Source organism: Schistocerca americana, chromosome 3 (genome assembly GCF_021461395.2).
Source record: "Schistocerca americana isolate TAMUIC-IGC-003095 chromosome 3, iqSchAmer2.1, whole genome shotgun sequence".
Lineage (NCBI taxonomy): Eukaryota > Metazoa > Arthropoda > Insecta > Orthoptera > Acrididae > Schistocerca > Schistocerca americana.
The window spans coordinates 769,887,892-769,915,827 of record NC_060121.1 but is presented as its reverse complement, the minus strand read 5'-3'; the positions used below and the strand labels follow the sequence as shown (position 1 = coordinate 769,915,827).

The 27,936-nt window shown below is 40.4% G+C and overlaps 1 protein-coding gene across 1 annotated transcript; it reads left to right on the top strand.

Annotated features, from left to right (window-relative positions):
* On the top strand, positions 1-27,936 carry LOC124606392 (UDP-glycosyltransferase UGT5-like). Its single transcript, XM_047138372.1, has 5 exons — positions 1-17; positions 103-562; positions 26,666-26,888; positions 26,972-27,191; positions 27,630-27,936. The coding sequence occupies exons 1-5, from the start codon at positions 1-3 to the stop codon at positions 27,934-27,936; spliced, it is 1,227 nt and encodes a 408-aa protein (XP_046994328.1).

The following is a 27,936-nucleotide window of genomic DNA, read 5'->3' as shown; positions in this document are numbered from 1 at the left end:
ATGAAGGATTTTCTCCGGTAATTATGTTTGAATTGAGCGATATGTTTTACATTCTAAAATGCTTAATACTAAGATGTTTTGATGTCTTACTTTTGTTTGCAGGTCCCAGCCGTCTTTCGACGTAGTTATTCTGGAGCAGTTAGTATATTATTGCTATTATGGCTTGATTCACCAGTTGGGATCCCCACCAACAATTGGCTACGTGTCTCTGGCCGCTCCTACTCCAGTTCTCGCTTCTTATGGAAATCCCAACAACCCAGCATACTGTCCCGATCTGCTGGTTGGCTACACAGACCACATGTCTTTCTGGGAAAGACTATATAATGCCTATTTTATGGCTCGAATATTTTACATATGGAACTACGTAACAATGCCATCGCAAAATGAACTGATTAGGAAATATTTTGGCCCTGATCACCCCCCTGTGGAAGAAATTGACAGAAACTTCAGCCTTCTTATTGTCAACAACCACTTCAGCGTGAATTACCCACGGCCACTGTTGCCTAATATCATTGAGGTGACGGGACTACATCTAGAGAAACAACGGAAGCCACTTCCTCGGGTAAGTAGTAACATTTACTGTGTGTTAGCCCAGAAGAATAATTTCATTTTTAAATTATTAGTGTAAAACTCTTCCTTGTAAGAATATCCTCCACTCTTTATGAGTAACTGAACATTTCTTGATCCATTACACACAACTGTGGACACGACGCATTTCCAATACCGTCTGACTGTGCACTGAAATACCTAATAAATATATCATATGCGGATTGGTCAAAAATTGCCATACATGTCACTGAATACACTACGTGCGACGTTAGGTTGCGCATGTAAATGCGTACATACAAATGATTTCTGTCAGAAGAAAATGACAACGAGAATTATGTCAGCCACCGATGGCTGCATGTTTGTAGAGACTGACAAGTTTGAGAAGAGTGCCAGACAGATTCCACAAGAGCTACTAGCACACATGGGTATAATCAACGGTGGTATTGTAAGAGAAGGCAAGAAGTAAACGTCGTCATCGATACTCTAGGTTTAAGAAATTGTCAGATGGGAATTGCAACATTAGAATATTTTCTACAGCAAAGTCGCCTTTACATGATAATTCAGACTTTCTATGCGGAATTCAGCTCTTCTGCGGAGCTGAGCAGGAGTCTAATTTTGAAGGAAATTTTTGACAGGTTTCCTACATCACCCAATTGAAAAACGATTAAGAACATTTTGGGGACTTCTAAACCAATGAAAAACATCAGAAACCTTGGTCGGATCTGTATGTCGTCTTTCATAGACTCCCCTGAAGTGTCGTATTGGCCAGTCACATACCTTCTGACGTATTGTCCCGAAAGGTGTTAAGGAATGTAACATGATGGGGGGGGGGGGGGGTGATGGGGGCGACAGTTTATTTTGAGTCCAAGTGCTGACAGTCCTGCTGGTTTCTGTCCCAGTTTTACCCGGTGACTTTCTTTCCGAAGCAATGACAGGGCAGAAATCCATCTGCAAGCGGGGAACGACTGCTGTTATGATCAAGGAGATAATCATCTACTCTCATGTCAGCACGTTGTAGGTTTCGCCACCGGCGCCAACCTTGTGTGAATGCTCTGAAAAGCTAATCATTTGCATATCACAGCATCTTCTTCCTGTCACTTAAATTTCGCGACTGTAGCACGTCATCTTCGAGGTGCAGCAATTGTAATGGCCAGTAGTGTATTCTCCTAGAGTCCTGAACACTGCCTCTTAAGACTGTTAGAGATTAATTGAAATCTGCCGGCCGCGGTGGTCTAGCGGTTCTAGGCGCTCAGTCCGGAACCGCGCGACTGCTACGGTCGCAGGTTCGAATCTTGCCTCGGGCATGGATGTGTGTGATGTCCTTAGGTTAGTTAGGTTTAAGTAGTTCTAAGTTCTAGGGGACTGATGACCATAGATGTTAAGTCCCATAGTGCTCAGAGCCATTTTTAGTTGAAACCAGTTTTCAGTGGTCTGCCAGTTCAGTTTTTCTACAGTATCCGCATCGCTCTCACCTGTGTCGGACAAGTTACTATTCGTATTGTCCAACTTTCTATTTATTATATTAGTCCTATTAGGTATGTATGACATACACTTGAGCAGTATTATAAGCTTGGTCACTTCAGTACACGGTGCATGTGAAAAGTTCTGTGAATGGTCTCAGAAAATAATCGAAATAAGGGCTACAAAGTACCTTTACTGGGCAACTGCTTTGTCGCAGTGGTAACACCAGTTCCTGTAAGATCACCGACGTTATGGGTTGTTGGGCTTGGCTAGCACGCGGGTGGTTGATTATCCGGGTCTGCCGGGAGGTTTTGACATGCGGGATGCATTCAGCCCTTGTGAGACCAACCGAGGAGCTACTTGAATGAGTAGTAGCGTGTGACGTCCGTTGGGATTCGCGGCGTCGTATACATACAAAAAAATTACGTGTATATTTTATATATATTTTTATTTTTAATTTATCAGCATGATTCTTTCTCTCAGGGATATTGTCTTCTCTTATCACTTTTACTTACATGCATAAGTAAATATGAAACGGGTTCTTCAAGGGCCTCAGTTATTCATGTACCAACTTTAGATTTTGAACGTGATGACTAAAATATAGTTGCCGTTAACTGAATTGAATGTAATTTTGTTAATTTCTATTTATTGATTGCAAAGCAAAGCCTGAGAGAATTTCGAATTTTGCCGTGGAGCGGCCAAGATGAAACTTACTGAACTCATGGAATCTGTATGGTTTAAAAACATGAATTTTAACGTAAACTAATTATCTATTGCAATTTAAAAAGTTTCTTATAACGAAATCTCTCGCATTTACAGTTACTGTTAACACCGAAAAATAAATTAATACTTGGGCGCGTAATGGCCGACCAGAGGCTGCATAGGAAGATGAGCTTCTCGCAGCGCAAATTACTGAAAAAATGCTTATTAAAAATAGTTAGCCACTGCGAGCATTTGAGGTTACAACTATTATAAAGAATTCATTTTGTAATAATAATAACAAATTTGTTTTGGCAATGAATATGAATAACTTACATAAAATATGTGTAGCCGCTCAATGGCTGCCTTCCGTATAGCGAAACAAAACAGTGTCTCCCACAAAATACGTCCTTCCTCCTCGGCCGTACAATCGCGTCTCTTTCGATCCTTTTTTATTTTCATAGACATTAAATAAAGGTGCTATCGGTGCATATCAGTTGTTTCAAGAACATTAACTATATGTTTTACACTAATTATATTCATAAAATACGTAAACTACGATTTATAACCGCTAGTCCGCAGCTCGTGGTCGTGCGGTAGTGTTCTCGCTTCCCGCGCCCGGGTTCTCGGGTTCGATTCCAGGCGGGGTCAGGGATTTTCTCTGCCTCGTGATGACTGGGTGTTGTGTGATGTCCTTAGGTTAGTTAGGTTTAAGTAGTTCTAAGTTCTAGGGGACTGATGACCATAGCTGTTAAGTCCCATAGTGCTCAGAGCCATTTGAACCATTTTTACAACCGCTAAAAATGTCAATATTTATGTGACGTACCGTCATATGGACCCCCTAGTGAGGGTGTACGTAATAAAGTCCACTGTTTATGTACAGACTCACTACGGTTTTATGTTTAGTTCAGTTTTGTGGACGGCCAAAAGTTTATGTTTGGCCCACCTATTTCAATTCACTGTTCAATACTCTGTTCTTTACTCAATTATGGTTGTCATATATAATTCACAATTACAGGTGAGTACGTCTATCAGTCCCATCTGCCATTCTGTTTTATTATGAATAGGAACAAGCCGATATCTTACAGACCCGAGGCTCTTTGACTTACGCTCCCCCATTCGAGTTACAGGCGTAATGGAAAAAACGGGCCAAAAAAACCCCGCCCGGAGCCTTCGGATTGTTGTTATTACGGTTAATTTTGATTTACATTGAATGTATAGCACCTGCACACAAATTAACAGACAAATATATACGTATACATTTACATTACAAAAAATCATCACTAAAACATGAAATTACATAACGTCCAACAGTCTTTTTTTTGTACAGATAGTTGTTTTAGGCTTTGTGTTTTTGACTGTTACCATTTTACGTGGTATATCAGTTAATCGTCGACTACAACATTTTTGGATCTGATCGAAATAAACGTTGCCGACGGCGGTTTGTTGTTGGTCTGGCGAGGTGTCGCTTCTGGCGTAGACGATAGCATATGTGACCGCTTGTAGCAGCCGGCGCCGGTTCGTTGGCCCAAGCGGTCACGTAGGCGCGAACAGCTGCCGGTCGGTGGGCGTGGCGCTGCGCCCGCTGCGTGGACAGGACAACTGCCGATTTCACCGAGTATCAGTTCATCAGCATAATAAAGTAAATATACCTGCTATAAGTGTTGGAAGAAAATTCATTAAACACTCCACAGTCACTCGTGTTCACTGTTTACGTAATGCATTGTAAGAATGTACGAACGAACGAGTTCCAGGCTTTTAAATAAGTTCTGGTACTAACTTACATATTTTACACTGATTTAACATAACTGTAGTTTTAAGCTAAGTGGTCACTTGATCGCAGTCACTATGTCACTATGGTGAGTGTTCGGTTGAGTACGTCGCGGTGACACTTTTCGCTTCATATCACTTGGCCTGCGTCGCTTCTAGCGTGCTTCTGCCGGTCCGGAAACCACAGTTCGCTGTGCGCTACCTATAGCGTATTTTCTCAGTCCACTGCTAGGGCTCCGTTTATCAGAAGTCTCACTTCTTTGCCGAAACATTTATCCGCATTGTGAATGTCTATCATGTTTCGCATCTAAATTGTTTTCTGGGAAAGGCACACCATTTGAGCTATTAATTTTTATTCCTTTGTTCACTATACTTTCAGAACAGTCATCCACTGTAAAACACAGTCACACATGTTGTGTTCTTGCACAGTTAACTGTTCACACTTTTATGTCGATCCAATTCGTAGTTCAGTTCATCCGTTTTTTCACTATTTGAGCGTTTGGATAGTCACTTTTAAACTGGAACATGGTTTATAAGCATTTTACTAGAATTACATAATAAATTTTCTTTCCATGTTATATGATAATATTATGTATATACATAGATATGGTACAATTAGACTTCCTTCTAGGTCCATTTATCACTTAGTATTCAGTGATTGACCTAGTTGTCACCTCTTATTTAAAGTGTTGACCAGTTGGTCATACTGGACCCGTGAGTTCAGTAGGTTTTACGGCATGTCTATTATTTATTCATTCAACACTGATTGAGAAACTTTTGTCATTGTTGCGTTTTCAGCTGCCTTGCTTGCGAGCGGGTGTACCTGCAAGCGCCTTCAAGCTGGAATCAGTGTGGAAGTTAAGCGATATTATTCTGTTTGAATTTTTTTTTTTTTTTACGAGAATTCTCGCTGTTAATTTGCGCGTCCGACAACCATGCACAATGCTTCCTCCATTTTCAAGGTTTATCCTGTGCAGAGCGTCCTTACGCAGATTCATTTGCTAATCTCATTTCTGTCACGGCACTTGTTTAAGTGCAGTATTCTCCTTCTGTCACAACTCACTCATACATACACTTAGCAACTACTCTATATCTAACAAGCACAGGTATAAAATCAAATAAACATTAAATAAATCTTACTAACTAGGCATACAACTTACATCTACTTTTACACACTACACATTTTAGACTTAAACCCTTAAGTATCCCTGGATATAAACGGTTTTAAGTCCTTGTGCGGGAACAACCCTCTTATCTTTCCTGTGTCCGGGTGTGCCAACAGGTAACACCCGTCATGTGGTATCTCTAAAATCCTATGTGGTCCTGTATACAAGAGTTGCCGCTTTCTGTTGACTTTTTTGATACTCGAGGACTTGGGATGACTCTTGAGCATCACCAGGTCTCCTCTGTTGTACGTGTAGAGTTTATTCAATGTGCGATCTTACTTCTTCTTCCTAATGGCTGCATTGTGTTGCATTGCGAACAGGGCTTGCTGTAGCTTCTGCTCTCTGTTTACAAGTCGTGGAATTCGTCGCAAAAGCTTTAACCACTCCTCGTCGGGTGAATCCTGTGTCATGAGTTCATTTGGTGTGCACCCAGTGGATTCATGGGGTATATTATTATGTATTTTCTCGAGTTGAGGTGCTAACTCAATCCACTTCGTTTGATGATTTGCCGCATATGTGCGGACAAACCTGTTGAATTCGCGGAAGCAACGTTTGACAGGGTTCGCGCTCGGGTTATACAATGACACACAAACATGCTTGATGTTGTGTTCCAAAATAAACACTTTCCAGTCGTGACTTTTAAAATAAGTAGCATTGTCAGTTAATAAAGTCATCGGCTTTCCGACGTTCGGTATGTAATCTGATACCATTTTCCTGACTATTGCTTTTGTGGTAGACATTTTTGTAGGATGCAACTTCAAATGTTTTGAAAAAATGTCCAATGCTGCTACCACATACTTCAACCCGCCTCTTGCTATCGGCAAGGGTGCTGGTGCTGTCGGCACTATTGGGTGTAGCTCGTGTCTCGCGCTACGAGTGCACGGTTTTGTCTTTTGACAAATAAGGCAAGTTCTCACAAGAGCCTTCACCTTACGATGCAAGTTTGGGAAGTAGCAGTACCTAGACAATAAGTCTGCGCATTTCTTTCCGCCAAAGTGTCCCCAAGAATCGTGTGTGTACCATATTAAATTCTCTACCGACTGTGTTGGTATACACACACACCAGTTTTCAGATGTTTCAGCCCTTCTGTGGTACAAAATATAATTTTGTGTCATATATAATTTGGCAAGTTCCCCATACGGATCATTGCTTAGAGAATCCATTATTTTACACCACAACGGATCGTCACGCTGCATGTGTGCGGTCTCTCGTCACATATGCACGTATTTATTCCGCCGGATGGAATCTCCTAGTACCAAGATTTTGAATTCTGTAGATGGTTCTACAAGCCCTGCAAATTCTGCTAATGCTCGGGGTAATATAGACAACGCGTCTGCCACAACATTGTCCGACCCTTTCACATGCCTAATTTGAAAATCTTAGTCCTGTAGAGCTAAAATCCACCCCGTGAATCGCTTGTGCAACAAACGGCACGTAAGCACATAGCTGAGCGCCTGGTGGTCGCAAAAGATTATGACTCTTTTGCCATATACATAGTAGTGAAATTTCTTCAAGGCCCAGATTACTGCAAGCGCCTCTAATTCAGTTGCAGAATAGGACCGTTCACATGAATTTAACACTCGGCTGGCAAATCCTATTATCTTTACTTCTGTTTGCTGGCCATTGTTATCTACTTGGAATAAACAACATGGTTCAAATGGTTCAAATGGCTCTGAGCACTATGGGACTCAACTGCTGAGGTTATTAGTCCCCTAGAACTTAGAACTAGTTAAACCTAACTAACCTAAGGACATCACAAACATCCATGCCCGAGGCAGGATTCGAACCTGCGACCGTAGCGGTCTTGCGGTTCCAGACTGCAGCGCCTTTAACCGCGCGGCCACTTCGGCCGGCAATAAACAACATCCCAGCCTGCAAAAAGATGTGTCTGTTGCTAGATAGAAATCTCGTGACATGTCAGGATGGTGTAGGATTCCTGCATTCACTAATGCCGGTTTAATTTGGTCGTAGGCTCTCTTGCATTCTTCTGTAAAATTCCATGGCCGATTCTTTCTAAGCAGACCTAGTAAGTCCCCACTGTTTACCAACTGCACCGGTAAAAACCGCCTAAAAAAGGAGGCCATTCCGAGGAACGCTTTCAATTGCTTTTTCGTCTTGGGGTACGGCATCTCCTCTATCGCTTTCAGCTTCTTTGGGTTAGGTAGAATCCCCACCGGAGAAATAATATGTCCTAAGAACTTTATTTCTTGCCTGCCAAATTTTGACTTTTCGAGGTTGGCAGTAACCCCGACGGCTGCAAATCTTGCCAGCACACGGTACAAAATCTCGATGTGCTCAGACCAGGTTTCTGTGGCGATGAGAATATCATCGACATACACCGTTACCCTTTCAAGAAGGTCAGGTCCTAACATGGTGTCCAGAGCTGCAATGAACATGCACGCACTTATATTCAGCCCAAACGGTAAACTCGAAATTGATAGTTTCTACCGGCGAATATAAACGCGGTATATTTTCTTGAATTTGGCGTTAACGGCACCTGCCAGTACGAACTTTTTAAATCCAGGCTTGTTAAGTACTTAACACCTTGAAATTTCTGAATTTGTTCCTCTGTATTTTCCGGCCGGGTCCGAACAGTTATTATTAAATTATTAATATCCCGTGCGTCCAGCACCAGCCGAACGCTGCCGTCTGTTTTTGTAACCGCTAACAGAGGGCTACTATATGGTGATGTTGACGGTTCTATTATTTGCCACCGCAGCATTCTCTGAATTTCTCTCCCCACGGTTTGTCTTTTCGACCACGGTATTGAATAGGAGGCACGGCAGAAAGTTTGATGAGGTTTTCCTTGCATGTCGAACTCATACTCTTTTATTATCCCCGGTTTTTCTGAAAACACCTGTACAAATTGGTTCGGCACTTGACTCAGGTACGGAGATTCGGCTACTTTTGATTCAATACGCTGCTTAATAATAGCATTTTGCCGTTCCCAACCGGGTTCCGGTTCGCTGCTGCCTTGATTTACAACACAGTTGTTGTGATTCAATGCGTCAGGATCCTCTAAAGTTACCCGGACATTCCGGCAGTAGTTCACATACGCGTCCGGAGTCCTCATTAATGCCAGATCAATTTTTCGGTTTAGATAGGTTAAGGTGCATCTGGCTCGGGAGAGGTCAAGTTTTGCCTTCAATTCCCTAAGAACGTCAAGGCCCAGTATGCAAGGCACTGTGAGATTTTTGACCACCAGGATTGAGCACAGTATGGCTTCGTTTTCCAGGGCAATCTCTGCCTGCACCTGATTCTTTATTAGCTGCACCCTGCCCCGTAGCGCACCTACTATCCTACAATTTTCTACTGGCAGGCTCGGTAACTTTTTCACAGGATCCACGCACTTGAATAACTACTCATCAATACAAGAAGCACTCGCCCCTGTATCCAATATTATTATTACTTCGACCCCATTTATCTTTGCCACAAAGGCAGCCTGCACATGGTCCATTTCTTGTTGGTCCGCAGGTCGCGGATGAACTGTTAGTTCATCTTTCATGTCGCATCCGTCATTGTAGCGGAGCATATTCACCCCCACATTCTGTCTGCCCCCCTCTTTCATCTTGCCGACCGTCTGGGAAGGGCCTACAGAGGTCGGCCAGAGTTTGACGGCCTGTCGCACCCTGCCGACACGTGATCAGACACATCGGTTATTCGAACATTATCAGTCACAATTGGTGAGGTGCACTGCGTTGCGTACACGTGTGACTGATTGTTCGGAGGCTGAGGTGGAGGCGGTGGCATCGGGATGACATTGATGTGATTAACAGGCACATGACCTGACGGCATGTTTTGATGTGCCTGCCAGTTTGCTGGCCCTGCCCGTTGCCATTGCTCATTGTTAGTTCTCATATTTTTATTGCCGAAGTTGGAATTTCCTCCCCCTTCGCCTCGTCTCTTTCGATTGCAGTTTTCTCCACCTCTTTTTGGCGAAGACGGGTTTGAGTGGCCATGCCGGTACGTATTGTATCCAGTGCTGTGCCAGTGACCATCCACAGTGGGCACGCTATTCATAGTGTTTCCTTTCTTAGAGAAGTTTTCCCATTGCGAATATGCGTCACTCTTTGAATACCCGTTCTTACGATGGCTATTATTGGATTGGTTTTTTCCTTTACCGTTCGCTTGTCCGTTGTTTTTACTCCCCTGATCTCGCGTCGCCTGTGATGAAAGAGATCACAAACTGAACCTTTTGGTGCTCAGTCCATGATGCTGGGAGTACATTCCGGAAATTTTTTATAACTATTACCGGATGTACATTCTTTTTCTCATCATTAAACGTCTGGAACTGCCTGTGTTTTAATAGTGATTCTTCGTGCTTTACTTGCGCTACAGTTGGTAGCGCTACCTCTCCGTTCGCGACGACAACTGCCTGTGTTTTAATAGTGATTCTTCGTGCTTTACTTGCGCTACAGTTGGTAGCGCTACCTCTCCGTTCGCGACGACAACGCCTGAACAATTGACTGGCGTTACGGTTGCACTTTCTCGCAGTCAGCTTTTTTCACTCGGCATACATTTATCGGCACATTTCCGTACTGTGTGTTGTTGTCGTTGAATGGCGCGGGGGTCGATGACTGCTCGGTCCGCTCTAAGCGAGCTGCGGCCTGTGACATAGTCATCGATCTTTTGATCTATATTGTTTGACATATGTTGGACTGCTTCCTGTATATATTTCACTTCAATTTCTAAGACGTTATGCGCCTTGTTTAATTGATCTACGCGCTCGTCTATTTGCATTACCTTTTGCGGAATGTGTTTGTTTTGGTCTACGAAGTCAGCCACTTGCGGTTTTACTGCATCGATCTCCTGCGACAAATATGACACCAACGCCTTGTCACGCTGTTCAGTATATATTTCGCTTCAATTTCTAAGACGTTATGCGCCTTGTCTAATTGATCTACGCGCTCGTCTATTTGCATTACCTTTTGCGGAATGTGTTTGTTTTGGTCTACAAAGTCAGCCACTTGCGGTTTTACTGCATCGATCTCCTGCGACAAATATGACACCAACGCCTTGTCACGCTGTTCAAACATTTCATTCATTTTTGCCAGGAACTGAGCATCACGCTCCTGTTCCCCGCGTTCGCGTTCAAGGCGTTCCTGTCTCCCTTTTTCCTGACGTTCGAGACGTTCTTCCACTAAAATGTCCTTAACTTGGTTAATTAATGCCTGCTCCCGTTGCTTGTCTCTCATGTCTAATTGTGCCATCAGCACCGTTAGAAAATTGGTCGTTGGTGCATGTACTTGTACAACATTTGCTGTCGATGCAGTAGCATCCTCCTTCCCTGTGCCAGTAGTCGAGTGTAGTTCTTTGCTCAGTTGAGCTTGATCCTGATCAGATCCTAACATTTTGTCCGTTTCAGGTTGCTCAGCTTCCGGTTTTGGAAGTTGAGAACCCGTCATTGTGGGTGTGTTCCTCACTGGACACTCTTGTATACTTTCGTCTGTGTCATAGCCTGACAAATCTTTCCCCTCTAACCGCTTGTCCTTGCGTGTCTTCACCATTTAAACTAGTTTTAATCCTGACTGGTAAGACACGAGTACACACAGAATCTATTTTCCCCCAAAAATGACACAGACACAAAATATTGTAACTACACAAAGCACATACAAAACACTGAAATCAAGTAAAGCAAAGAAGCTACCTGCTACTATTACCACTGAAACTAACAGTTACACTTTCGTACTCGTTATATTTCCGTTGCACTGTGAAAAATTTTACTTCTGCAAAAATATTACTTTGGCAATCAAATTCACTAGCATTTATTTGATTCAGACAGCTGATTGTGTGACCTCAAATCGAGAACACTAATCACTGTCTCAGAATTCTAACACTGATTTTTGTTCAGTAGTAGTAAATGAATCTGTTTCACTATCCACTGACGTTAAAACAAATTGCGTAAACACTTTTGACAAATTTTAACTCAAGAAGATAAACACAGTGCATGGCCCCCGGATCATTTCTTCCTTTAGTTTCCAGCCCAGAAGCGCATGCATATACACCCTTACCTTTATTAGTTATTGTTGCTTGGTGTTGTCTTTATCTCAGTCGAGACAATGGTACGCATGTAATCAGCTTCATGTCCATTTATCTTCACTGGTTGGATCTCGTACAAGTTTTGTATTTTTGGTACATAGAAATAGATTACATATATGGTATTAATTTCACATACATATAATTATATACATAAAAAATTTTCTTTTGAATATAGTTTTCTAGACGGACAAACATATCTCAGTCATTTCTGTGTTTAATATTGGTACATAAAGTTTGGGCCCCCACGTTGTTGATCGCCACTTGTGACGTCAATCTGTATAATTTAAAAGCATGAACTTTAACGTAAATTAATTATCTGTTGCAATTTTAAAAGGTTCGTACAACGAAATCTCTCGCATTTACATTTACTGTTAACACTTTGATAAATAAATTAATAGTTCGGCGCGTAATGGCCGCCCAGAGGCTGCATAGGAAGATGAGCTTCTCGCAGCGCAAATTACTGAAAAAATGCTTATTAAAAATAGCCACTGCGAGCATTTGAGGTTACAACTATTACAAAAAAATTCATGTTGTAATAATAACAAGTTTGTTTTGGCAATGAATATGAATAACTTACATAAAATATGTGTAGCCGCTCAATGGCTGCCTTCCGTATAGCGAAACAAAACAGTGTGTCTCCCACAAAATACGTCCTTCCTCCTTGGCCGTACAATCGCGTCTCTTTCGATCCTTTTTTATTTTCATAGACATTAAATAAAGATGCTATCGGTGCATATCAGTTGTTTCAAGAACATTAACTATATGTTTTACACTAATTATATTCATAAAATACGTAAACTACGATTTACAACCGCTAAAACTGTCAATACTTATGTGACGTACCGTCACAAGCGGCTTCGGTCACAAAAATTGACAACGAACGGGAGAGTGGAGAGCTGACCACATGCCCTCCATAACCGCACCCAGTGACACCTGTTGGCTGAAAATGACGCTGCAGTCGGTCGATACTGTTGGGCCTTTTGAGGCTTGTTCGGCGTTTTGTTCTTTCAGGTAATCACCATTAGCTACAACACCTCTGATATCGTTTTTTTAAGGCGTTGGCAAACGCTTGTTGTGGAATCGCTCAAATCGCTGCGGCCACGCGTTGTTGGATGTCTGCAACGTCTTTGAAGTCTGTGCCTACCAGCGTCAAATTAAAGTGAAACAAAAAGAAGTCTCTCGGCGCCAAATCTGAAAGACAAGGAGGCTGTTGCAAAACAATCACCTTGCGCAGAGCGACAAAGTTGAGCACATAGATAGCGATGTGCGGACGGGCGTTATCGCCGACGAAATTCCACCGTCCACTCAGGTCCAGTTGTGGCCGAATCCGCCGGATGCGTTGCAGCAGCCGTTTCAAAACTCAGTCATAAACTTCCATGTTGACAATTTGGTCCTCGGGTAGTAATTCCTGAGAGATGAAGCCCTTCCTGTAGGAAAAGGCGATCATCATCGACGGAAGCTTGGATTTTGCCAGCCGACTTTTTTTTGGTTCGCGAAAGATGATGAACATCATACCACTGACGGTCGGTGGGCCTCTGGATCGTGTTGGTAGCACCAGGTCTCATATCCTGTAATGATGGTTTTCAAAACGTGATGATGCTGGCCAGACATGTCGATGACATGTCCAGACGTTTCCATCCGTGTTTGCTCCTTCTCGTCTGTCAGCGTGTGCGGTACAAACCGGGCACCGATCTTCCGCCTTTTTTAATATTTCTGGACAATACCTCTTACACCGTCTCTGCTTATCTTCGACTCTTCTGTTGTCATTCTCAGTCGCCGACCCTCCGCAAGCATCCGTTTCACTCTTTCGAAGTTGTCTGGCACTGTTCTTGTTGACAGTCGACCCAAAAGTGGCTCATCCATGAAGCCTCTCTTTCCTACTCTAAAGAGTTTAAATCACGCAATACACACTTCCTAGTTACTGCTTCAAATTCGTACACTTGCACTGACATCCCATGAGTCTACGTCACAGTGTTCACTAAGTTGAAGCAAAATTTCATGCCAACGGGTTGCTCCATTTTGCAGTGACACAAGTTTTCATATTGACTCCGTTAATTTGGTGGCAGGGTGCACCATTGCTTCACTTCGGCAGTTTTCGCCATAGGAAGCGCCTGTTGACATTACTCTCATTATAACTGACGCTGATGTTAGCCTTTGGGACCATTCAACGAATTTTTCAGCGCGCCTTGTATTTTTTAAGCGATCTCCTCTGTAGAGTGAATGCATTTACACAGTATAGGGATAGAGAAACAATTAAAATCGCTCAAAAGAGGAAAGGCCTCTGGACCTGATGGGATACCAGTTCAATTTTACGCAGAGTACGCGAAGGAACTTGCCCCTCTTCTTGCAGCGGTGTACCGTAGGTCTCTAGAAGAGCGTAGCGTTCCAAAGGATTGGAAAAGGGCACAGGTCATCCCCGTTTTCAAGAAGGGACGTCGAGCAGATGTGCAGAACTATTGACCTATATCTCTAACGTCGATCAGTTGCACAATTTTGGAACACGTATTGTGTTCGAGTATAATGACTTTTCTGGAGACAAGAAATCTACTCTGTAGGAATCAGCATGGGTTTCGAAAAAGACGGTCATGTGAAACCCAGCTCGCGCTATTCGTCCACGAGACTCAGAGGGCCATAGATACGGGTTCACAGGTAGATGCCGTGTTTCTTGACTTCCGCAAGGCGTTCGATACAGTTCCCCACAGTCGTTTAATGAACAAAGTAAGAGCATATGGACTACCAGACCAATTGTGTGATTTGATTGAGGAGTTCCTAGATAACAGGACGCAGCATGTCATTCTCAATGGAGAGAAGTCATCCGAAGTAAGAGTGATTTCAGGTGTGCCGCAGGGGAGTGTCATAGGACCGTTGCTATTCACAATATACATAAATGACCTTGTGGATGACATCGGAAGTTCACTGAGGCTTTTTGCGGATGATGCTGTGGTGTATCGAGAGGTTGTAACAATGGAAAATTGTACTGAAATGCAGGAGGATCTGTAGCGAATTGACGCATGGTGCAGGGAATGGCAATTGAATCTCAATGTAGACAAGTGTAATGTGCTGCGAATACACAGAAAGATAGATCCTTTATCATTTAGCTACAAAATAGCAGGTCAGCAACTGGAAGCAGTTAATACCATAAATTATCTGGGAGTACGCATTAGGAGTGATTTAAAATGGAATGATCATATAATGTTGATCGTCGGTAAAGCAGATGCCAGACTGAGATTCATTGGAAGAATCCTAAGGAAATGCATTCCGAAAACAAAGGAAGTAGGTTACAGTACGCTTGTTCGCCCACTGTTTGAATACTGCTCAGCAGTGTGGGATCCGTACCAGATAGGGTTGATAGAAGATATAGAGAAGATCCAACGGAGAGCAGCGCGCTTCGTTACAGGATCATTTAGTAATCGCGAAAGCGTTACGGAGATGATAGATAAACTCCAGTGGAAGACTCTGCAGGAGAGACGCTCAGTAGCTCGGTACGGGCTTTTGTCAAAGTTTCGAGAACATACCTTCACCAAAGAGTCAAGCAGTATATTGCTCCCTCCTACGTATATCTCGCGAAGAGACCATGAGGATAAAATCAGAGAGATTAGAGCCCACACAGAGGCATACCGACAATCCTTCTTTCCACGAACAATACGAGAATGGAATAGAAGGGAGAACCGATAAAGGTCCTCAAGGTACCCTCCGCCACACACCGTCAGGTGGCTTGCGGAGTATGGATGTAGATGTAGATGTATGGTACTAATGAACCGAAGTTAGACACCAGCTTGTCTACGACTAGGCCTACAATATCTTTCCATTTCATATCCCCACAAATTGTTAAATGCAGATTTTTCTGATTCGAACTGTGCTTCATTGCCATAGTACTCATGGACTATAACGTGCTAGCATTTTGTGATGTACACAGTTTTACGCTTCTGAATATCTGAAGCAAGTTTCGTTTCCAATCTTTGCACTACTTTGAAATATTATTAATCTGTTACTCAATAACTGTGCAACTTATTCTCAGATAGTGGGTCATTATACGTAACAGCATCATCTGCAAGAAGTCTGGGAATGCTATCAATATTGTCGATCATGTCATCAACGTACAGCATTAACAGCAAGCATAGTAATACATGTCCCTGAGGTATATGTTGAATTAGATCTGCATCTGTCGATAGCAAAGAAATCATTAACCCAATCAAAAACCTCGTATAATTGGACTTAGTTAATAATCGTCCGTATTTCACTGAATCAAATGCTTTGACGGAAGACTAGACAAATTGTGTCTACGTTTTTGCCTTGACCCACGGGTTTCGGGACGTCCTGTGTGAAGAAGGTTAGTTTGGCTTCGTATGACTGGGTCGTTCCAAATTCATGCTGGTTGGAGTTGGAAGAGGTGATTCTGTTCGAGATATCTGATTACATTTGGGCTCATAAGTTGTTCTAAGATCCTACAAGTGCTGGATGTCAGTGACATTACATGGCAATTTTGTGAATCATTTCTGGTATTCTTCTTGTAGGCAGGTGTGAGCAGATAATGGGCACAGATTCAGAGAGATCTACGGTTTATTATGGTCAAAAAAGGGTCTAAGTCAACTGCAGATCCTGTATAGACTCTGGCAGGGAATCCATTGGACTTTGGGGGACCTGTTCAGTTAAATGATCTCTTTTGTTTCTCAGCGTCATCGCCATTAATATCTACAGCACTTATTTTTCTAATGATGCGCTAATTGTGCTGTGTCAATATTTGTAGTATTTCCTTTGTAAAGGAACATTTGGAAACCTAGTTCAGTACTTCTGCTACTCCTTTACTACCGCTTTAGTTGGTCAAAACAAACACAGTGACGTGTCAATGTTTTCCTTTCCAACACAATGAACAGAAGAGCTGAAGAAAACCAATAAATAACTGGTTGTATGCCTACCCCATGAACCATGGACCTTGCCGTTGGTGGGGAGGCTTGCGTGCCTCAGCAATACAGATGGCCGTACGGTAGGTGCAACCACAACGGAGGGGTATCTGTTGAGAGGCCAGACAAACGTGTGGTTCCTGAAGAGGGTCAGCAGCCTTTTCTGTAGTTGCATGGGCAACAGTCTGGATGATTGACTGATCTGGCCTTGCAACACTAACCAAAACGGCCTTGCTAAGCTGGTACTGCGAACGGCTGAAAGAAGGCCGTAATTTTTCCCGAGGGCATCCAGCTTTACTGTATGGTTAAATGATGATGATGGCGTCCTCTTGGGTAAAATATTCTGGAGGTAAAATAGACCCCCATTCGGATCTCCGGGCGGGGACTACTCAAGAGGACGTTGTTATCAAGAGAAAGAAAACTGGCATTCTACGGATCGTAGCGTGGAATGTCAGATCCCTTAATTGGGCAGGTAGGTTAGAAAATTTAAAAAGGGAAATGGATAAGTTAAAGTTCGATATAGTGGGAATTCGTTGGCAAGAGGAACAAGACTTCTGGTCAGGTGAATACAGGGTTATAAATACAAAATCAAATAGGGGTAATGCAGGAGTAGGTTTAATAATGAATAAAAAAATAGGAGTGCGAGTAAGCTACTACCAACAGCATAGTGAACGCATTATTGTGGTCAAGAAAGACACTAAGCCCACGCCTACTACAGTAGTACAAGTTTATATGCCAACTAGCTCTGCAGATGATGAAGAAATTGATGAAATGTATGATGAGATAAAAGAAATTATTCCGGTAGCGAAGGGAGACGAAAATTTAATAGTCATGGGTGACTGGAATTCGAGTGTAGGAAAAGGGAGAGAAGGAAATATAGTGGGTGAAAATGGATTGGGGGCGAGAAAAGAAAGAGGAAGCCGTCTAGTAGAATTTAGCATAGAGCATAACTTAATCATAGCTAACACTTAGTTCAAGAATCATAAAAGAAGGTTGTACACATGGAAGGATCCTGGAGATACTAGAAGGTATCAGATAGATTATATAATGGTAAGACAGAGATTTAGGAACCAGGTTTTAAATTGTAAGACATTTCCAGGGGAAGATGTGGACTCTGACCACAATCTATTGGTTATGAACTGTAGATTAAAACTGAAGAAACTGCAAAAAGGTGGGAATTTAAATAGATGGGACCAAGATAAATTGACTAAGCCAGAGATTGTACAGAGTTTGAGGGAGAGCATAAGGGAACAATTGACAGGAATGAGGGAAAGAAATACAGTAGAAGAAGAATGGGTAGCTCTTAGGGATGAAGTAGTGAAGGCAGCAGTGGATCTAGTAGGTAAAAAGACGAGAGCTAGTAGAAATCCTTGGATAACAGAAGAAATATTGAATTTAATTAATGAAAGGAGAAAATATAAAAATGCAGTAAATGAAGTAGGCAAAAGGGAATGCAAACGTCTCAAAAATGAGATAGACCGGAAGTGCAAAATGGCTAAGCAGGGATGGCTGGAGGACAAATGTAAGGATGTGTGAGACCTATCTCATTAGGGGTAAGATAGACACTGCCTACAGGAAAATTAAAGAGATCTTTGGAGAAAGGAGAACCACTTGCATGAATATCAAGACCATTGATGGAAACCCAGTTGTATGCAAAGAAGGCAAAGCAGAAGCGTGGAAGGAGTATATAGAGGGTCTATACAAGGGTGATGTACTTGAAGACAATATGACGGAAATGGAAGAGGATGTAGATGAAGATGAAATGGGAGATACGATACTGCGTGAAGAGTTTGACAGAGCACTGAAAGACCTGAGTCGAAACAAGGCCCCGGGAGTAGACAACATTCCGTTGGAACTACTGACGGCCTTGGGAGAGCCAGTCCTGACAAAACTCTACCATCAGGTGAGCAAGATGTATGTGACAGGCGAAGTACCCTCAGACTTCAAGAAGAATAGAATAATTCCAATCCCAAAGAAAGCAGGTGTTGGCAGATGTGAAAATTACCGAACTATCAGTTTAATAAGTCACTGCTGCAAAATACTAACGCGAATTTTTTACAGACGAATGGAAAAACTGGTAGAAGCCGACCTCGACGAAGATCAGTTTCGATTCCGCAGAATGTTGGAGCACGTGAGGCAATAATGACCCTTCGACTTATCTTAGAAAATAGATTAAGGAAAGGCAAACCTACATTTCTAGCATTTGTGGACTTACAGAAAGCTTTTGACAATGTTGGCTGGAATACTCTCTTTAAAATTCTAAAGGTGGCAGGGGTAAAATAAAGGGAGCGAAAGTCTATTTACAATTTGTACCGAAACCAGATGGCAGTTATAAGAGTCGAGGGGCATGAAAGGGAAGCAGCGGTTGGGAATGGAGTGAGACAGGGTTGTAGCCTGTCCCCGATGTTGTTCAATCTGTATATTGAGCAAACAGTAAAGGAAACGAAAGAAAAATTCGGTGTAGGTATTAAAATCCATGGAGAAGAAATAAAAACGTTGAGGTTCGCCGATGACATTGTAATTTTGTCAGAGACAGCACAGGACTTGGAAGAGCAGTTAAACGGAATGGACAGTGTCTTGAAAGGGGGATATAAGATGAACATCAACAAAAGCAAAACGAGGATAATGGAATGCAGTCGAATTAAGTAGGGTGATGCTGAGGGAATTAGATCAGGAAATGAAACACGTAAAGTAGTAAAGGAGTTTTGCTATTTGGGGAGCAAAATAACTGATGATGGTCGAAGTAGAGAGGATATAAAATGTAGACTGGCAATGGCAAGGAAAGCGTTTTTGAAGAAGAGAAATTTGTTAACATCGAGTATAGATTTAAGTGTCAGGAAGTCGTTTCTGAAAGTATTTGTATGGAGTGTAGCCATGTATGGAAGTGAAACATGGACGATAAATAGTTTGGACAAAAAGAGAATAGAAGCTTTCGAAATGTGGTGCTACAGAAGAATGTTGAAGATTAGATGGGTAGATCACGTAACTAATGAGGAGGTAATTGGGGTTAAGAGGAGTTTGTGGCACAACTTGACTAGAAGAAGGGATTGGTTGGTAGGACGTGTTCTGAGGCATCAAGGGATCACAAATTTACCATTGGCGGGCAGCGTGGAGGGTAAAAATCGTAGAGGGAGACCATGAGATGAATACACTAAGCAGATTCAGAAGGATGTAGGTTGCAATAATTACTGGGAGATGAAGTAGCTTACACAGGATAGAGTAGCATGGAGAGCAGCATCAGACCGGTCTCAGGACTGAAGACAACAACAACAACTGGTTGTATGACACTGTGGGTACTGCTGTCTAAATTGAAGCGCTACTCAACACTCATGCAATTGACTATTTTTTCCAGTACAAATCATTCTTACTAGCTGTGGCGTATAGATACGCTCTGATCTCCCAAATGGTGTCTTGGGAAGGAAACTCACCATGCAGTACATAGTGTACTGGCAAAATTCCTCACCTCATCACTCCTTTTCAGTCACCAATCGTATTTCTGAATAGCCACCAAAGATCTTTCCCTAATATCTTTATGTCCTTCATATGGTACTGACGTGGAAGACATCACTATTTTCTTTGAATATTTCCTTAATCTGGTTTCGTAGTACCACCGGATGAGTCATTTCCAGATATCACAGATGCTGCAGTTGGTTCAGAGTCTCTTTAGCGACCCCATTCTGGCTTAAGACACTCGTAACAAACAACACAGCCTATAACATTACGTGTTTATGGTTAATTTAAATTTTTATAATTTTTTTGCTTTAAAATTTTCGCATATTGGTACTACATTTTCTGTAGATGTAAAGTAAAGTGTGCTACACTGGAGTTTGAAGTTCTTCGCATTGTATGTGAGTAATGTATGTAAAATACTATGTAAATTGTGTATTACTGTAAATAATTTTCTAATGGCATTTCGCATTTAAAAATATTTATGTGTATAAATTGTTAGTGTTGAATAAATTTGACAATTTAAGAACTGGTCACCCCTCGGAACAGTGTAAAAAATAGGCGTTATGTAAAAGCCAGTATGCTTGTATTTGAAATGGAAGTGGTTCTGGAAAGTCGAAAAGGTGGCAATGGCAAATTGGCGTGCTACCTAGAGCAAGTGCGGAAAGTAAGCCAATCAGTCTGTAAGCAGCAGTGATTGAGGCAACACCTCTGTGGATCAGGAGAAACTTTGCCTGCAAATTTGCACAAAAATGCCTCGGACGAAGACTGCAAATGGCTTACGGGATAGCTGCGAGTTGTTGAGCTACTGTATGTAAAATTGAACAACGCCAAGAAGAGAAATGGAGCCATACAGCAAGATAATTGCAGGCCATACTATGGGTAGTGTAGCCGTCATAATTGTTCGCCACACCCAAGCCTACAGCCACCAGATAAGATTTTTTTTGTATTTTTACTTTTGTACAACGTGAACCATTAATTTAAACTGTGTTTTAATAATCATTTTTGAACTTTAAAGGAACTGGTTCATCCCGTTATTTCATCCTAACCATACACCCATATAGAGTTTCTTCCTGGTGTTTGATTAATCCGAGTATCCTGTTTTACAGACTTTTGAAGTGCCAAGTTAAAACAAAGAGTTACCATTTAAATTGTTTTTGTGTAAATAATAACGAAGTTTTCTCAACTATTACAAAACGTTATAGTAAAAGTTTGCTTATGTAAAATTCAACCAAAGTGAAGCCAAGTTATTAGAATCTGTTAAATAACTATACAAAATTACTTCAAAGAGTAATATCTTTTGAAAGTAAATTCCAGTAAGAAAGAGGATTTCTTGAAGTTAAATATCCAGTATAAAAAGTGTGCGCTTTAGTATCTAATTATTTTAGTATTTAAGTTTGTTGATTATGGAAAGTGCTTTTCTAAAGGTCCCCTGGTCAATTTTTTTTAGCTTCCTTGAAGTTATCTACAGGGCTTTTTTCTCTTTTGCAAGCGCAATGTATAAGGGTGTAGTCGAGCATTGTTTAAGAGGAGTAATATTTATGTGAAGAGCCAAATTAAACAGTAGCAAGAAAGTGGGCAAAATTCATACTTCTGCTTTTCCAATACTTCATTGTTTAATTGACTGGATAGGCTGGCAGCCGTCAGTACATGTTTTAAACCACTAAATGAACTTTGAACTGAGTTGTCGCAGATTCAGTGTAATATTGTTCATACCGCGTTTCTATCTAACCGGTGGGTAAGATCTTAGGAAAAGAAGTGAATAGTCTGATTTACTTATTCATTAGACACAACACACGGTCAAATTCTGTAAAAAGGGTAACTCTATTGATTAGCTTTTCCTATAAACAGGACTATCCTCACACAGTGTACTTTATTTAGAAACTAAACTAAATTTTAGTGTGAGGGTTATATGTGGGAACATAGAGACAGCGTTTCTGTTATTTAGGTAAAAGCATATTAAATTCCAATAGTAGTAGTAGGGTTATAAGCTCTACTTGAAACCTTGCCTACAAATTTTGGTAATCATATCTGTGAAGAAGACCCTATGAAATGGGATGTTATTCCAGAATTTTTCCCCAATAAAACAACGCACATTTAACCTCAAGTGGTGATTTAATAGAGTGCGACCTGAGAATTGTATTGATTTTAGTAGCTGCTGTTCTTACAATATCTCACAAATAACTGCAAATTCTCATTATAGTTCAAACTATTCTTAGTCATACCATACACGTTTTAAGGGAAACAGTGGGAAGAAAACGAGATCATTTGATTAGCTTGTTTTGAGATTCTGATGTAATATTGTTCATGTTCTACTACAACTGTACCACTGTTTGTTCACATTATATGTATTTTGCGGGATCTCACTGAAAAACGGTTTCAGTAGGGAGGAAGCAAATTTCATGTCACCAGTGCGCTCATTTCAGAGATAGAATGGCAGATTGTGATATAAGGACCTATACTTCAAAACTGAACCATTTTAACTACCGTAAAGAAAGATGGTTCAAAGAACAGAATGAGATAAGAGGGGAAGAATAACAAAATCGATTGTTTAGATCCGCCATTGTTGAAATAACATATGCATACTACATAGATGTTTGAAGAGTGTAGACGAGAAAATTAATTAGGTTATTTCTGACAGATCGGAAGTAGGTATAAGGAAAAGGAAAAATGTTTTTTTCTGGTAGATGTAAGTCCATAATATATTGCACGTGGACTTGTTACGAGCAGTATGAAATCAACAATAATGTTGTGTACATAACATTTCACACGCCAAAGTATTTCTTGGAGAAACGAATAAATACGCTGTCCTTGGTCACTCTATGAAAAAATAAGCCTAATCTAAGAATATTGATTATAATATCACGATTGAAGGGTCGTGAATATTTTGAGTTCAAGCTAAAAATACAAAATCCATCAAACATGTTGATTTTCTTGTTGCAAGAAGTACCGTTTTCTACTGTTGTATCTCTTGCAACAAGACTGAAAACGTTGTTGCTAAAGTCGACAAGAGTTCCCATTACTCTTGGTTCATTGATTTCGGGTCAACAGTTGCATCAGGATAGAAGATTTAGTTAACTGTGATAAAACCAATTTACGAGACATCTCTTCACGACTATCTACGATTTAAATTATTTGTCAAATGTGTGGGTGCATGTATCGTCTAATAGTACAATCAATGAGGCGTTCAGTCCCATGATTTTCTCTTCCCTTTTAACTTTGCAGAGGATTATATTCGTTTATACTACGAAAAGTGTCTGTATTATGGTGCCTTCAAGCGCCTGAAGTGCAGACTTTGGCATTGCTGTAAATATGTCGTAGGTTCCTCCACTTGTTTTGACCAGTATTTTGTACAATACTGGGATGTTTATAGACATCATGAAGCCAAGTCCCCGAAAATCATTTCTATCAATTACATACTCGTAAATTTAGTAATGAATGCTTTATTTTTCTACCACTTTTAGGAGATGTGTTTTGATCATTTGTACAGGTGGTGTGTATAACAGCAGTGAAAAGAGCCATATAACATCGCACTCATCTTATTTCTTTCAACCATGCTGACAATATTTATCAGAATTTGAGTAGTCCTTGTTAATTATCAGTTCTCATTGTTTCATGAAAGCATTGTGTAATGGTAATAGCTGTTCCATAGGGTATGTATGTCCTTAATATTTGTTGATGATGTAGCTAAACCACCAGACACTGGCTGAAAGTAGAATTTTCAGTTGTAGGATAACACTAAACACATACAGTCAACGAATAAAAAGTTGTCATTTAGAAATTTTGTGGAGATTGCTTCCTGATATCCAAAACTCACACTGCGTTTGTTATTCTAGCAGCTACTGTCTCAGTATCTGCAAGATTTTTTTCCCTGCTAGAGAGTGTTTTGTGTATCACTTGTTTGTATTTGATATCTTACATAAAGTTGATGAAATACTGAGCTATGGAATCTTTAGTATTAGCCATGCAAATACAATTAGATATTTATATTTTCCTGGAGCTACAAATTCGGTCTTGACTATTGTTCAGGTGGTGAAGTATGTATCTGTTATACATGCAATAACTACAGTCGACAATAACAATCGTATTTCTTGCTATGATGATCAGTCAATTAAATGTTCTTAGTCATTGTAGAGAGCAAACTTAGAGTATATCATAACAATTAAATTGAAAAGGCACATAGCTTACAACAGTAAATGAAAAGAAAACTTATTGAGTAACAGCTATACCAACGCATGTGCTCTACAAGACCAAAGCCAAAAGCCAATCTTAAATACAGGCATATATACAGGAAACTGGAAGATATAGAAAGGAAGAAAGCACAATGACATGTAACTACAACAGAAGAAGAACCAATTATCATAAGAAACCAATAAATATTCCAACCGTTAAGATATGGATACTTTACATATCAACTATGACTAGCAAAGCTACAAAAATAAAACTCATAGAAGTAAAGATTTAAAAATAAACAATTTTTGAATTTATAATTCCACTCATATGATTCAAACCATGTGGTACTTGTAGAAAGTTTTAAAAGCAAATAGTGACAATGTGATATGAATACTGAAAATATTTACCAAATCTCAAAATATAAACACACAGTTTTAACAACTTAAATTAAACATAAAATGCTTACTGGGTGCTGAAGAGAAGTATCTGAATGAGACATATTACAGTGAATGTTAATAACTTGAAAATACTCCTTCTTTAAAGAATATCAACAAAGGTAATACTCTCTTGAATAAATCCTCCATGTGGATAAAAATAAATGCAGCATTATTTCTTCAAAAAGGACTGAGTTTGGTTCCTGAAACCCTTTGGAAATCATTGCAATATTTTTATATCTCTTTGAAGACCTTCCAAAATATAGCTTGTTAGGTTTTCGGAGTGCACAGAGAGTGCAACTTACTAAATATCTAATCAAAACTATACGTAAGAAACGATCTATAACTAAAATTTCTGTGATATATGTGAATCGTGTAACGCTGAATGTCACAATTTTATCTATACAAATGAAGTTTTGCAGAGTTAAATGATAGCTAATTCACTTGTTGGCTGACTAATCAGTTACAGGAGTCCATAATATTTGGTAGCTATATGAATGTGCAAAAAGAATTAGTTTCTTAGACATAAATGGGTACACATAGCAACTTTTTTGTGCAGTATTGAATGTAATGCTTTCCCTTGTATATGTAATGTCTCTTTTTTAAACACTTAAGATTGCCACAGTGGTGGTTAGTTATATTGAACAACCATGGAGGAAAACGACTTTAGTCTGGATGTGAAACTAGATGCACTTGAAACTGGATCACACCCAAAACTAGGAGAGTTCAATAAAGAAGATTTTTAAAATACAGCATTGTGGAATGACGTCTTTTCTCAGATTCAGTGTGATGCTACCTAGAAGAGAAAAAGGATTATCGAGTCACATGAAATGCTCTTCACATATTGACACATTTTTAAGTTTGACAAAACCTCAATCATCCAATTCTTTGATCTAGATTGCAGTTTCAGAGAAAAGCGTAATTTTATGATACATAAACGTGAGCTTTATAAGTTTGGGGGATCTCTACATTTATGAGAACTAGAATTATGGATTACTTTTTTGGAGGTAGACTGGAACCTAATCTCTTAAACTGTGGTGCTGTGTGAGAGAGAAAAGTTTTGAATTGGAGTTCCTACAAGTTAATTGCTCTTGCTGACGTTTATTAATGTATGTGGTACTAATACATGGTACTCATTTTGAAATCGCTGGTAGACAGCTCTATGACAGTCTTAATTAGCGAGAGAAGCTTGACAGTACATTTTCACTCTTGATGATAAAGCCTTCTCAGGTTATGAGACCTGAAGACGGCAAGTGGGATGCCACAGAACGACACCTTGACTCAGCTGATAACCCAAGAAGACTTCATCATCCAGATTCGACGAGAAAGTCTAAATTACCACATTTTCATCCTTGTGAAGTTTTCTCAACAACTGTCACTCTCAATTTTTTTTAAAAAAAAGGTGTACTTGTGTGTGTTACATAAGGGATTAAAGTTAAATCTACTAGTACCATTTCGAATGTATTGTGATGCAAAAATTGCAGAATTTTTGGGTTGAGGCTGAGGTTCCAATAACTTAGAAGTACTTAGATTTAACAAAAATATTGGCACTATATAATAACATGTGTTCGACAGTTGTAAGAAAATAAAATTTTTACATGTAACTTATTCATCTACAGAGTGATTTAAATTTCCTCAGTTATTATGAAGCATGTGTATGAGTGAACACTTATTTAATTCGTATCAGCGCCTTATCACAGGCTCATATCCACGACATCCTAACTATGCAGATACTCTCTCATATTGGTGGCAACTAGTATTTTAGAGGTAGATGAGATTACTGGCTTTGGTACTTATAGGATAAAACACTGCGATGAAAATTATTTGAGATTGATTTTGCTGTTGTTATAAAATTTGTTTTTATTATTTTACAAAAAAAGATAAATGGAGCATTTATTGTATTCAAGGATGGAAAGAATTTACTGTACCTAATCAAAAACGGTTTACTTATTTGTGAGGCGATTTGAAAGGCACATCCCCTATTTTAAATGACTGAGTATACAATACGAGATTAATTATTTTGCAGGATATCCAGGATTTCCTTGATGGTGCAAGAAACGGTGTGATTTACTTCAGCTTTGGTACTAATGTGAAGGGTAGTACAATGCCCGAGCACAAACGAATTGCATTCTTGGAAGCTTTTGCGCAGTTACCACAGCGAGTACTTTGGAAGTGGGAGGTGGACAGCCTGCCTGGACAGCCGGAGAACGTCATGATAGCCAAGTGGCTGCCCCAGCAGGACGTCTTGGGTAAGCTTCTGTTCAGTGCACCAATTTTTGTAGGTGCAGCACTGTAAAAGCTATTTGTCTTACCTCCCTTTTCGCTTTTCCAGCACATCCAAACATTCGTCTGTTCATTACCCAGGGAGGACTTCAGAGCATGAATGAAGCAAGTTATTTTGCAGTACCCCTGATAGGAATTCCCTTTTTTGCGGACCAGCAACAGAATGTGGCTAAGATGGTACAATCTGGTATTGGTTACCAGCTGCTGTTCAGAGATGTCACTACTGATACCATTCTGAAAGCCATTCACACAGTTCTTGAAAACGACAGGTAGGAACAGAAATATTAAATTTCATTTATGTCATCAAGGGAACATACAGACAGCCACTTCATTCCCCTCTCTAGTTTGACTGTTGCTTTCTCCTATTGATGTCTATGTCAACAAAAGGTGAGCCTTAATTTTATCTCATTATAAGACAATATTAAAAAGAAACAGCCGTTTTCTTAATTAACTTGCACGAGATATGTCTTTGCTTTAGACTTACAATGGAAAATTTCTGTTGGTGAACTTTATTTCCTCGCACAAGTTACTGTCTTTGGTGATAATTTACTTCCCCTCTTTGTTATTATATTTAAAAACAGTGTTTTCCAAGTCGACTGTATAAAGTTTTTCGTAGTGGACAATGACTTTTGTTTTTATTCGTATTCATCTACTTTTTCATTAACTACGTTTAGCTGGTTTTTACACTATTCTTTTGCTGTTTGTAGCCTATGGTTATCTGTCCTCTTTTACGACAGCTATCGAGAAAACACGAAGCGTTTCTCAGCAGTATTCCGTGAGCACCAGGAGAGGTCCCTGGACAATGCCGTCTGGTGGATCGAGTACGTGATACGTCACAAGGGTGCTCCGCACATGCGCAGTGCAGCCCTCGACCTGAGCTGGTGGCAGCTGCTGCTGCTCGACGTGATTGGGTTCGTTGTTGCAATGGCGTCCATCGTGGTCTACGTGCTGTTCAAGGCAGCCACCTATTGCAAAAGACTTTTGGCTCTTAATCTGAAGCAGAAGACTGCGTGA

Excerpts from the sequence above, each read along its gene's own strand:
- LOC124606392 (XM_047138372.1), top strand. Across the intron at positions 563-26,665 it reads AACGGAAGCCACTTCCTCGG|GATATCCAGGATTTCCTTGA; the intron begins GTAAGTAGTAAC and ends ATTATTTTGCAG. Across the intron at positions 27,192-27,629 it reads ACAGTTCTTGAAAACGACAG|CCTATGGTTATCTGTCCTCT; the intron begins GTAGGAACAGAA and ends TGCTGTTTGTAG.